Source organism: Lepus europaeus, chromosome 7, assembly GCF_033115175.1.
Source record: "Lepus europaeus isolate LE1 chromosome 7, mLepTim1.pri, whole genome shotgun sequence".
NCBI lineage: Eukaryota > Metazoa > Chordata > Mammalia > Lagomorpha > Leporidae > Lepus > Lepus europaeus.
In genome coordinates, this window is record NC_084833.1 from 122,530,384 (window position 1) to 122,544,244 (window position 13,861).

Sequence of the window (13,861 nt, forward strand, 5' to 3'; positions counted from 1 at the left end):
CTGGATCAGAAGTGAAGCAGCTGGGACTCAAACTGGTGACCATATGGGAGATTGGCACTGCAGGCGGAGGCTCTACCCACCATGCCACAGCACCGGGCCCTTTGGAAGTTTTAAACTGGTGTTTGTGTATAACACAGGACCCTCCCTCCCCATTTATTACTGAGGTCACCAACATTTCCACTAACTCAAAAACGCAGGGGGAGGGGCTGGCACAGTGGCACAGTAGTCTAAGTTATGCCTGTAGTGCCAGCATCAAGATGTGAGGTGGTTTGAGTCCCGGCTGCTCTACTTCCAATCCAGCTCTCTGCTATGGCCTGGGAAAGCAGTAGAAGATGGCCCAAGTGCTTGGTCCCCTGCACCTGCATGGGAGACCCAGAAGAAGCTCCTGGCTCCTGGCTTTGGATTGGCTTAGTTCTGGCAATTGCGGCCATTTGGGGAGTGAACCAGCAGAGAGAAGACCTCTCTCTCTCTCTCTCTCTCTCTCTCTCTCTCTCTCTCTCTCGTCTATAGCTCTACCTCTCAAATAAATAAATACAATTTTTAAAAACACAGGTGATGTCATTTTAATTCTTCACTTTTCAAGACATTAGGATCAATGCTCTCAATTTCTCTGGCACAGTATCGCTTAGGCTCTGTTTCTGCACGTAGGCTCACAGCTCTGTCACTTCACACTGCTTGGGCGATGGGACCAACCTATTGCCTGTGGAGCCTGAAGCTGCTCTTCTCTACATCTCAACCCTTACAGGCCTGCCAGGTCGATTTTCCTTCCCTGACTAATCCGCCCCTCCTTCTTCCTTCCTTGGATTTCCTGAACACCTAGGGATGCAGCGTAGACGGCATTATCAAGCAAACTAATACGGTGTCTGAAATGATCGCCTCCGTGGCTACGATGGACCCCGGGCAGCAGTGACAGTATTTTGATGAAGGCAGCATCTCCTTCCGAAGAGAACACCTTGGTCTAATTCCATCAGACGTGCAGCAGAAGACCCCTTACAGAGCAGTGAGTGTTGCTGACGGAGCTTCTCTCCGGTCCTCATATTGTGGGAGGGACAACAAAGGCAGAAGCCCCCAAGACTGCTGTCCTTCCTGCTAATGGCACATAGTAGGCAGAAATAATGAGATATTAACCTTCTCAAATGGACGGAAGGTAAATAAACATTGTATGTGTGGTTTAAAAAAAAAAAACAGACAAGTTGCAGCTCGGAAATTTTTCAGTTTTTCTCATTACAAAATCAATATCCATCAGCAGTTTAAAATTAAAGGCAAGATTAGGCCTCAGTTTTATACATGCCTTATTGTATTCCAAAAGCTTTCTACTCAGTCCGATAAATCTTCTTTAAGAGGATTAGGAAACTTTCATTATCTTTATCTAACCTGAACTAACACTAAGCCTGAAAAATTAATCCATAGACTGGACAAAAGCCGATAGCTGCGAGGGAGAGAGGACTCTTGGGCTTCTTTCTAATTGGGTGGTAGGGTCTCTGCAGCCACAGTGTGGTAAGTCAACTGGCTTCTTAAGAAAGAACAAGGCAGAAGGGGGTGCAGTCCTGCACCTTCTCTGTAGCCCCTCAGTGAAAGCAGAGACCCACCAGCCAAGTGACTCAAGTTGGGGGGGTCCCTTATCCCCCATCCACCCATCCCCATTGATTGGGGAGACTGTGAGGAGCTAACTCTGGAACAGGAAATGTGGTGGCCCTGCCCCTCCTCATCCTTAGGTTCTGACCTGAAGCTGGGGTGCCCACAGAGAGACCCCATGGGCTCCTGCATCCCACTCAGATTACTCCAAGCACCTATGGGGACCACCACCCTCTGAAGCTCAGCTCCACAAGCCCTTCACAGCCGGCATTGATGTTGCTAGGCTCACACTCTATTTCCTGCAAAGCGACAGCCTGACTCCGCCAAGCGTGTTTCTCTACAATGCCTGACAGCTTTTATTTCAGTGCTACAATTCCTGAATTTGAAGACGTTCTGCAGTCAAGGCCGTGGAGGTGCCCACGAGGTGTCACGTCCCCTGCTGAGAACCTGAGCGCCTCGGAAGCAAGCCCAGGTGTCAGGCAGGGTGGGGAGCCACACTCGCTTGTTGTCTACACCCCCAGCCTGTCTCTGATGACTGATCTCTCTAGTGCGTCCCCCATCCTCTCAGGAGAGGCAGCTGATGTGATGGTTGTGTCTATGCCCAGCTGCAGGCTGTCATGTGGCTCCAAAGCTGTAAGCATCGCTCACCCAAACCCCTGGGTGGACACATGCAGGCCATGAAAACCGGCAGGCTCTCTACACTTCCGTCCTATGGCAGCTCCGGGGGAATCTGAGAGCTCACGGCAGTGAAAGAAGGGCTGAAAGGCTTGATGGGAGCAAAGCGTCGAGAAATATGGCAGCTCTGGGGCTGCCGTGTAACAGAAGTTGCTGCAGACAGCTCTGTGGCCCTGCACTAGCCCTTATAAAGACCCACAGGAGGCCGGCGCTGCAGCTCACTAGGCTAATCCTCCGCCTGCACTGCCGGCACCCCGGATTCTGTCCCCGTTGCTCCTCTTCCAGTCCAGCTCTCTGCTGTGGCCCGGGAAGGCAGTGGAAGGCAGTGCTTGGGCCCTGCACCCACATGGGAGACCAGGAGGAGGTACCTGGCTCCTGGCTTCAGATTGGTGCAGCGTGCCGGCCATAGTGGCCATTTGGGGGGTGAACCAACGGCAAAGGAAGACCTTTCCCTCTGTCTCTCCCTCTCACTGTCTAACTCTGCCTGTCAAAAAAAAAAAAAAAAAAAAAAAAAAAAAAAAAAAAAGAAAAAAAAGACCCACAAGACCCACAAGATAGCAGGCACATAGCCAAGCCTGGGTCTGAGTGCCTGGGTCTGAGACACACCTCTGGCTTCTGACTCCAGCTTGTTGCTACTACATACACTGGGAGGTAGCAGGTGATGGCTCTAGCAATTGGGTTCCTGCCAACCACAGGGTAGACCTGGATGCTGTGGGCTTCAGCTCCAACCCTGCACCACTCAGTGTTGCTGTGCAGCTGGGGAGCAATCCAGTCCATGGGAGTTTCATCTCTCTCTCTCTCTCGTTCTATGTGTGTGTGTCTCTGCCTCTCCAATAATGAATTAAATATAACTAAAATAACTATTATCTTTAAATCTATAAATGACCTACAGAGGCTGCTGTGCTAACAAAGGGATGCCCTGGCCAGAAGGAAAGAATGGGTATCCCGAATTGTACCAGTGACAGACACACAGGCCCACATGAACCCCTAACAACCTCTTCCCATCACACCAGCTGCATGAATGGGTAGCATCCTATTTTGTAGAAAGCAGACATGAAGAGATCGCTCTTAGCCCAGCAAGGATACCATGCACATTGCCCAGGGTGACAATGGCAGAAGGGATCTGATAAAAGGCAGCAGCTAAAGCCCGGCTCTTGCCCAGGGACCCTGGACAGCTAAAATCAGGTAAGACAGCTCTGAGAAGTGTCCTTCTGAGGCTCTTATTTGGTGGAGGAAACATGTGCCATTGGGTGGCAGAACCTGTCGGCTTAGAACCTCATTCCTGCCATGAGCCAATATCTGGGGTCTGCTGGGGTCAGTTCCAAATATGCGCATTCGGATTGCTGTCTTGTTTCTCAGAACTACTATCCGCATCTTTTAAATTCCTAATTAGTATCTTATACCTGCGATCCTGCAATTTCTTCAGCTGCATTTTTCTAAGATACAAAGTGAAATTTAAATTAAAAACTGTTTAAACAGCACTCTGGCCTCAGAATCAGAACTTAAGGCATTCAGATCTGGCTAAAAAGCCCATGAGAGCATCTCAGGCATGGAAAGCCAAGGCACTGTGGCAAAAAATGGCCTACATGAAGGATCTGAGTGAGATCCCCGTGGAAAGAAGAGGCCATCAAAGAAGGAGGTACCTTTCTCTGAAGGGAGGAGAGAACTTCCACTTTGACTATGGCCTTGTCTAAATAAGATCAGAGTTGGTGAACTCAAGGCTTCCATAGCCTTGGCAGCTCATGACAAGAGCCTCGGGTGATCACTGACATCATAAATAAGAATGTCAATTGTTAAGTCAACAACAGGATTCACTGTGTACTTGCTCCCCATGTAGGACCTCTGTCCTTAATGAGCTGTACTATGAGAATTAATGGTAGAATTAATCTTCAAACAGTACTTTATACTTTGTATGTATGTGTGAGTGCAAACTGCTGAAATCTTTACTTAGTATAGAGTTGGTCTTATGTATATAAAGATAATTAAAAATGAATCTCGATGAAGAATGGGATGGAAGAGGGAGTATAAGGTAGGACAGGAGTGGGGATGGGAGGGTGGTTATGGGGGGAAAAATGCTATAATCCTAAAGCCGTACCTATGAAATTTATATTTATTAAATAAAAGCTTTCTAAAAAAACTATTTAAAAATGCATAGGTGATACTATGCTTGAATGGGGCTGATTTTTTTTGTTGTTGTTGTTGGATAATGGGAGATGTTAAGGTTTTCTAGTTCCACTGCCTCCACACAGACACACTTTGTAAATTATATGATTTAATTTCCAATGTTGACCTAGAGAGCATTCTGATTCCATTCCTCTTGCCTGTTGGCTAAGAGACAGTGAGTCAACACACAGCAACACCAGGCAGCCTGACTGGTCAGCACTCAGAGCAAACTCAGCAGCCGGGCAGAAGTAGGCCAGTTACATTCTTCCTCACCAAGATTATTGGCCTTTTATCCCCAAATAACTGCACTTTTCTGCATTTGAATATCCCTTGCCCCAGCTCCCACATGCTAAGTAACTTATAAGAGCTTGGCCAGGGCCTCCAAACAACTTCTACTGTTGAGAATGGAAGGACTAGTGATGGAATTGAGAAATGTTGAGATCTTTAGTACTTGGTGAAGAACCTATCAGATTGAAGCGATCCAAGACACAACTCCACCTAGGGATCCAACAGAGGAAGCTGACTTTGTGCCTTCACATTTGAGTAGAGCAAGGACTCAGATTATTCTTCCGCTCCATTGCCAAGTGGAAGGCCAACTCCTGGTCCAGGAGTATCTTACCTTGCACGATGAGGTGGACCCGGGAGGTTTTGGGATGATTGTCTGTCTGCACAGAGCAGGTGTAGGGGCCTTCGTCGTACACATCCACGTTCTGGATCATGATGCTGTACTGGGTTGGTGTGTTGACCAGGATGATGACACGCGGGTCTATGGACCACTTGTCATTCCCAGCATAGAGGATGGTGCTGCGGTTCAGCCAGGCCACCCGGGTGACCCTATCATCTATGGTACACCTGTGGGTGGGGCGGGGAGAGGAGGGAGGGGAGAGAGAAAAAGAGAGCACATGTTGAGAGACCCAATGCTAACTGCAGAGTTTACGCTGAGGAGTAAATGAAACAACACAACATAGTGCTGAAAGCAAATGATCAAATCTTGCTGAAACTTCCTAAGACTAGGTAAGAGTAGCCTGAATCAACCTATAGAACTGACGGTCTTGAAGCATTTTCGTTTGATTTAGGAACACATTATGTGACTATCTTAGCTTTCCCTCCTGTTTTTGCCCCTGGGCTTGTATGAAAATTAGTTTATGTTTTTAAGCACATTTACCACCCCGTGGGAGAAGCTGCCCAGAGGCACCGGGCAGAAAAAAGTGGAGCAGTATTTCAAATAGGTCACAGATAACCTGCAAAGCACATGCTTAACTGGCAGTTAATCAAAACTTGGACACATTTACCTCCAGACTCTCTCGGGGTTGATAATCTCCTTCTACCTTTAAGCTGACCAAAGTCTGGAAGTGACACTTTAGGACATGAATTGGTAAAATCCGTGCATGAAGAAGTCATGGCTGCGTCTTACTATTGCAGAGAGGGGAAGAGGAAAGCGACCAGCAAGTCACTCTTCCCCCCTATACTCCACCCTGTACCCCTAGAGAAAGAACGCTGTTATTATCACAGCAGAGGGCTGACCCCTACCTCTCACCTGCTCCCGCCAACAATTCCAGACTATGAATGCAAATGGAATTTGCTTTCTGATGTGCGTGACCTGCAGGCTATCAAGCCTCATGCAGAAATAAATATGCCCGCCGGGTAGGAAGAAGGTTTGTAGGTGTGCCCCCAGGAGCTTAGTGCCTGGGAATGGAAACAGGAGAACAAGGAATCCTTTATAAGTGTGTATTTGGCCCGAAGGGTCCCGGGTGTGCCCACCCTGCACCTGGGAATGCGAAATGGCAGCCAGCCAGCTGCCATCCTGGAGGGGAGAGAGGGGACATGAGTCTCCTGTCAGGGAACCAGCCTGGCCTTCCCTCACTGGCTCTGACCTAGCACTTGACCAGTAGAAGTGGTTCTTCAGTCAGGACTCAGGACATAGATGATGAATGCCAAGGACACTGGCAAAGTGAGCAGCCTGACACAGCTTGAGTGACCCAGGGTCCCAGAGTACCAAGATGAGAGCATCCCTTGAAAGGGAAAAGCACCCAGAGCAAGGAGGTATTTTCCCTGGATGGTAGGAGGGACAAGGTAATATTGGCTGCCGGTCACCAGTCACCAAGGCCTTTCGTTGTGCTGGTTCCCTTGTCATGTAGCAGGTGCAGGTGTGGGGAAATGTAGGGTTAGGCTTGGGTAATAATTAGGCTTCTTCACAGTATGGGAAGAACAGAGATTGTTCCTTTCTAAACTTTCTTCATTTTCCATTAGTTTTTTTTTTTCAAACTAAAGGAAGCATATTTTGACCTGTGAAGAATGCAAAGTGAATAATACTTTAATAATACAAAAATCATAAAGTGAAGCTAATCACTCCCTCCCCATCAACTCCCAGTGCCCTGAGGTCATGAACTCTGCAATGCCCTGTTACCCTCTCCTTCTGTGTCCTACTCCTTGTAGACAGACATCCACGTGTATAGAGCTTCTGGTGATTTGTTTTAACTAAAACAGAATCAGAGCCCAATATTCCTATGAGCACCCCCCCCTCTTTGTTTTACTTGACGGCAGGCATCTCTGCACACTGATATATCTAGTTCTTTATTATTTCCAGGTAAGTCTGCCACCAATGAGGGGTGCTATGGGTCTCAGCTGCCTTCCTCCTTGGGACCTGATCATTTAGGTGCCACTGAATTATGGCTTCCTCCTTTCATAGGTACATTATTACTGCAGGGAAAAATTGGAAGTCCTATTGTGTCTCCCTCATCCTGGGGCCCTAGCTTTTCTTTCTGCTGAGTTTTCTCCCTTCCGTAGCAATTTTCCACTTCTCTTTTGAAGACTCCTTTTGTGTTCCTCACTTTCAAAAGCACTTCTTGGAGGGAAAAAAAGTACAACAAACATTCACTCTCATTTATAAATGCTCCATGATAATGGCTAATGTGCAACCTTTCCTAATATGATGGTCGTGTTTTCAGAAACACCAAATTCATGTTTGGATAATTAGAATGGATTGGAATTTGAATGAAGTTCTAGTAGTAGAATTCCAACAATGATCAAGCCTGGAAGTAGACAGTAAATGGAGATGAGTGAGGGGTGTTGCTCCCTAGTCCCTGGAACCATACAAATCCAGGTGACTGGGAACACACAAATATCTTTGCTTTGATTTTGGTCAGCTCTGTAACCTCTCATACATTTGTAAATTGACATAGAATTTATTGCAGTTGGGAATTTGGCCCCTTCCTTCCTTCCTTCCTTCCTTCCTTCCTCCCTCCCTCTCTCAATTTTTTTTCTCTTTCTTTCTTCCTTTCTTTTTTTTCTTTCTTTCTCCCTTTCTCTCTTTCTTTACTTCTTTACTTCTTTCTGTTCTATCTGGGGTCAGCATTGAGGCACAGTGGGTTAAGCTGCCATCTGCAGTGACACCATTCCAAATGGCTGTCAGTTCGAGTCCCGGCTGGGCTGCTCTACTTCTGATCCAGCTCCCTGCTAACGTGTCTGAGAAAGCAGCACAGGATGGCCCAAGGGCTTGGGCCCCTGCACCCACGTAGGAGAACTGGAAGAAGCTCCTGGCTCCTGGTTTCTACCTGGCCCAGACCCTGCCTATGCGGCCATTTGAGTAGTGAACCAGCAGATGGAAGATCTCTCTGTCTCCCTCTCTCTCTGGAATTCTAACTTATAAATAAATAAAATAAAGTTTTAAAAAAATCTATTTATTTGAAAGCAAATTTACAGAGAGAAAGAAGGAGAAACAGAGAGATCCTCCATCTGCTGGTTTACTCCCCAAATGGTTACAATGGCCAGAGCTGGGCGGGTCCAAAGCCAGGAGCCATGGAATTTCTTACTGGTATTCCATGTGGGCACACAGGCCCAAGCTCTTGGGCCATCATCTGCCACTTTCCCAGGTGAATTAGCAGGGAGATGGATCAGAAGCTGTGAGTGGCCAGAACTTGAAGCAGCACCCTATGGGATGCTGGTGCCACAGGCAGCGGCTTTACTGGCTACATCAAAATGCCCAGCCCATTGGCCCCATTCTGAGCTACCACTTTAGATGCCACATCCCGCAGCAGAGTGCCTGACTTTATGTCCTAACTTTGCTCTCCATTGCAGCTCCCTGCTAATGCGCACCTTGGGAGGCAGCAGGTGTGGCACGTACCACCCTGTGGGAAACCTGGATTTCATTCCCTGTCTTGTCTTTGGTTCATCCCAGCCCTGGGTGTTGCAGACATTTGAACAGTGAACAGTAGATGGGAGATCTTTCTCTGTCTTTGTCTCTGTTTGTTTGTCTGCCTCTTTCTCCATGACTTTCAAATAAAGGAAAGCAATGTATAAAATGCTTTAAAATTTTTTTAAGCTATAATGCCAAATGATGCATTGTTGTCTAAGCTGAATATTCTCATTTAAAAACATTAAAAACCTAGATAATTCAAACACACACATACTCAATGAAATTCAGACACAACAATGAATAACACTCATGATTATCCACTTTCAAAAACCATGAACGAGCTCGTTTATAAAGCCATGATATGTGCATTGTTCCTTTTTAAACTTGAACTTGTATTTCTACTCTATGCCTCTGTGGAATATATTCCACACTTGAAAATCTTCTATTGATCACCTATCATGTTTACTTGCAACAAAACTAGAGAGAGATGGAAATTTAATTTTATTTTATGTCCTATGACCATGAAATTATAATATTTGCTTTTGAAATGGATTATCATCACAAATGTAAAACTGATAAAACAGTATAAATGTATATTTTAAGTAATAATTAAACAATAAAAAAGTAAACTTATCCTGAAAATATAGCTTCTAATTACATGGATGTGGTTTTTTTGTTTAATAAAATGGATAAATATCCCTTATTGCTAGAATAAGATATAACTCGGGATTAACTCTATTGCTGTTTTTGCTTTTAGAAATCTGGTTCACATAAGCAACAAGATGGAAACAAACATTTTTATAGCAATGCCACTCAATTCTTTGAATGTCTTCCAAGATACATGCCAAAAATTACATAGTTAATACAGCTTCAAGAATTATTTTAATGACCTCACAGCTGACAACTCAATTAGTTCCCATTTCAATTTCTTTAAAGCAATGAATTGGAAAATACCTGACTTGCAAAGAGTTTTGTAACCCAGGATTAGATTAATTCAATTTCTCAGTATCTGGAAAGTATGCTGATAACATTTTACCAGGTCTTATCAAATGACTATTAGAGATACGATATTCTTTTACCAGAAACACCTTGTTTAAGCCAGTACACTTAGAAATATAGGGGAAATGAAAATACTATTTAAATATGCTATCTCACAACGCCCTCTGTAAGGAAACGCCTCTTTTCCCTGAGTTCTAATTCAAGTTCCAGAAGGCGCTGGGTCTGCCATGGGTTTAATCCTGATACAGTTTTGTGCCATTGCCATTGGCACTTCTCTTCTTTACTTTTGTGGGACTCTTCATCAAGTTGATACCCTGTTGGATGACAGTTGAGTGATAGAGGTGACAAACAAAGTAAAGGAAAATTGTCTTCTGGACAATTTGTGAAGTGGCCAGAAGACAGAGGTAGAATGACAGAGTATAAGAGGCACTTTCTTGAGTCCATCAGTTTTAGGGAATCTGAGATTTCGAAATGCGTTACCCTTTCGGCCAGCACTGTCCTTGTATGGGTCCCACAACTGCAGGCTAAAGGTAAGGGGACCAGAGCAAAATATCTCAGGACCTAGTAAGGACTGAAACACATCAGTCCAAACTCGCCTGTGGGGCCAGAACACACTCTCGGCGCCCTTGGTACACTTGTGTAGCCCCTGAGTAAACACATACCAGGGCCATGACCATGGACAACGACACGCTTTCAACCCCGGGCCCCCTTACCAGACATGAAATGCAAATAGAAAACAGTAGCTAAGTCAAAGCATCTCTCCAAAGGGGGATACGGGGGGCCAGCAAGTGTGTGTTGCTGAGGACACTGACTGGAGTGATGATATTGACTGAGCTTGGCTACTTCCCACACGAAGCTCCCGTGCTCCGGAAGAAAGTAACGTTGCAGGCCTTCTTGCTTTCTTCTGTCGCGGTAGGGCTCTTCCAAGGTCCTCTGAACAGCAGGAAAAAGAACTCAGCAAAGGACTTAAAAAGTCTGCTGAAGTCTTCTTCCTCTCCCGGTGCCCTCCCCGCTGCTCGTGGCAGCGTCCTGGGCTCCCATTAACAAGCAGAGCACAGGGGAGCATTTTTGATGTCAAATAAGGGGGAGCCAAGAGGCCAGCTGAAGAGGGTTAATCCAGCTTTCTGATTTCTCGACAACCTTCTGATACTTAAAAATTCATCCATTCTAAGCTAACTCTGCCTTGATAAACTAGGGCTCACTGCAATCCCATCACAAATAATCTCTTCTATACATAACAGTAGTGAATCCTCATAACCCTCCTTTAAGACATACTCCATTACAATCCACGTTTTACACACGAGTAAACTGAGGCACTGAGAGATTCCAGCACCTGTGGTGGAAGGAGAAGGCCATGCCAAGATGGCCGCTGGCAAGTGAGCGTCAGTTACTCAGGAATGGCTTGGAAACCCACCTGGCAACGGAGCCTGCCTGGCAACAGGCTGTGATTGGATGGCTTTGGAAACTGCCTAGCAACAGGCTGTGATTGGTTGGGGCATAGACCGCCCCTTGACCGGATTGGCTGGTCTTGGCTATATAAGATGTTGTACCAATGGAAATAAATGAGTCTGCGGGCTGCTTGCCTCAAGCCCACTTTCACCTGACTCCCGGGTTCTGTGTGGTGACTCCATGCCTCTTGCCCCCACCACGCTCCTCTCAGAAACGAATCCACTGCAACATTGTTGAGAAATCAACTGCAACAAGCAACTATCCTACAATCAGAGCAAGAAATTTGAGGGTAGGCAGCCTGGCACTGGAGTTTTCGTATTCAATGGCTCTAAAAACCCAAGCAATAAGCCCAGCAGGATTTAGCTGACATTATTCAATCAGTCTCCCTGAAGTTTATGGTATTTATTTAATTTCCTCATAAGAGATCAAGTAATGTAGTAGAAAAAGAAAAGCTCTTTGCAAGTTTATTTCACATATCCAAAAGTTCCCGTGTGAGGAGAGGAGATGGAAGTCAGGATCAGGAAGAGCAAAGCAGTGCCTGAAGGAGGTGAGAAGGCAGGGTTCCTGACGAGCACAATGACAAGGCATCGCTTTCCAACCCCACTGCACGAGGTAGCTGGGATGAAGATGCATGGGTTGTTCTGTTTCCAGGGAGAAGGTGGAGTTAGAAGAAATCCATTCCTCAAAGCAACGGCTTTCAAACCTCACAGAGGCATCAAAACCCAGATTGCCAAGTTTTCTTTCGGGCTGGAGGGGACCTGGGAGTTGACATTTCTAACAAGCTCCCAGCTGTGGTGACACTGGGGCTCTGGGCTGTGCTCTCTGCTCTGCCACCCCCTGCCTTCAAGAAACTAGACAAGAGACGAGTTGGAATTGCAATCAAAATAATACATTCTTCTTGAAAAGTGACATCAGTTAGCTTCATATTTTTTGTTGTTTGTGTTCTTTATTTTTACATTTATTTTTAGATTTGGCCTCTGAAAATGCAAAAGAAAAAAATAATGTCATGATTTGTTCCACAGAATGGGTGCCTGATGTGTACCCAGTGACTTTCTGGGAGCTAAGAATAGTAGGGAACAAGAACAAAGTTCCCACCCCCTGAAGCTGTATCTACTGAGAAACAAAGAAAATGTCTAACTCTAAATGTATTAGCTTTGCAGAATGATGGGTCATGAAAACTAAAGGCAGGGGAGGAATTCAGAGCATGGTGGGGCATAGGCATGGGGGGCAGAGGGGTCAGGAGATGCCCCTCTGTGTCCTCTGTGTCAGATGTTGACTGTCAATGAGCCTGAACTGGGTGTAACCAGACACATGTTTGGACACCATGTCTAACTGAGCACAAAGTCACATCTCACACACACGTACAGAGAGCTGCAGGCACATTTCTATAACCTGGCTAGCTGGAGAACCCATCTTACAAACCACATTGGCAAATGGTGTCCTTCTGACTGTGATAACTTTATAGATGCTAATATTCAAAGTGCTGGAAAGAAGTGGGGAAACTGAGAGTTAGCTAGAACATGCCTCTATAGTTCCACCTTTCTTTTGGAGATAGTATCTAAAATAAGGCACACACTGCAGCAAATGTAGTTTAACCTCCAATGCAGACTCATCATTCTAAACCTTCATTCTCTTTTTTTTTTAATTTTTGACAGGCAGAGTGGACAGTGAGAGAGAGACAGAGAGAAAGGTCTTCCTTTTGCCGTTGGTTCACCCTCCAATGGCTGCTGCGGTAGGCACGCTGCGGCCGGTGCACCACGCTGATCTGATGGCAGGAGCCAGGTGCTTATCCTGGTCTCCCATGGGGTGCAGGGCCCAAGGACTTGGGCCATCCTCCACTGCACTACCGCGCCACAGCAGAGAGCTGGCCTGGAAGAGGGGCAACCGGGACAGAATCCGGCGCCCCAACCGGGACTAGAACCCGGTGTGCTGGCGCCGCAAGGCGGAGGATTAGCCTAGTGAGCCGCGGCGCCAGCCACCTCCATTCTCTTTGTAATGTGGTATTAGCCGCACAGGTCCTCGCTTCCTCATAGAATGCACCCTGCGGATGTGATTATTTATACCCTTGTCTTCTAGGTAGCAAACACCACTAGGCTAGGAATCCTGGCAGTGGCACTCTTGTCTCAACAGCACTACATACAATCCACCTTGGCAACAAACTGCTGGTCAATACCTATTTAGAATGCTTAAAAGATGTCAGAACAGGGGCCGGTGCTGTGGTGAACAGGGTAAAGCTGCAGCCTGCAGTGCTGGCATTCCATATGGGCACCTGTTTGAAGCCCCGCTGCTCCACTTTCAATCCATCTCTCTGCTCTGGCCTGGGAGAGCGAGAGAAGATGGCTCAAGTGCAAGACCTGGAAGAAGCTCCTGGCTCCTGGCTTCAGATCAACTCAGCTGCAATCATTGTGGCCATTTGGGGAGTGAACCAGTGGATAGAAGACCTCTCTCTCTCTCTCTCTCTCCCTCTCTCTCTCTCTCCGCCTCTCTGTAACTCTGCCTTTCAAATAAATAAATAAAGGTTAAAAAAGGATGTTAGAACAAGTTTTTCAAGCTGGGATCGGAAAGACTTCAATAAGCTGAAGAAAAGGACCTTTGGGGAGAGAGAGAGAGAGAGAGCGAGTGAGCGCTATATGGACTGTGCATCCACACAAGGACACACAAGGCCCAAGGTTTGCTATTGCTATGTGAATTTTCCAAACTAGTGTCTTCATTTCCATTGTAACCTGTAAAATGTAACACATGCATTTTCTGGATATGGTATGACCACAATTCTACAAAAGCTTTCAGATTTACATCTGTGCTTATCACCACAAGGGGGTGTAGAGGGACCCCTTTTCATTGTCTCAGGCTACAAAGAAAACCACA

At 46.2% G+C, this 13,861-nt stretch overlaps 1 protein-coding gene across 3 annotated transcripts in view; it reads right to left on the minus strand.

Annotated features, from left to right (window-relative positions):
* Positions 1 to 13,861, minus strand: part of OPCML (opioid binding protein/cell adhesion molecule like) — a 571,617-nt gene that overhangs the window by 246,374 nt on the left and 311,382 nt on the right. For all 3 annotated transcript variants that reach the window (XM_062198476.1, XM_062198475.1, XM_062198474.1), the window contains exon 2: positions 5,033 to 5,265. In XM_062198476.1, coding sequence (XP_062054460.1) covers positions 5,033 to 5,265 — 233 coding nt within the window. The remainder of the gene's footprint in view (positions 1 to 5,032; positions 5,266 to 13,861) is intronic.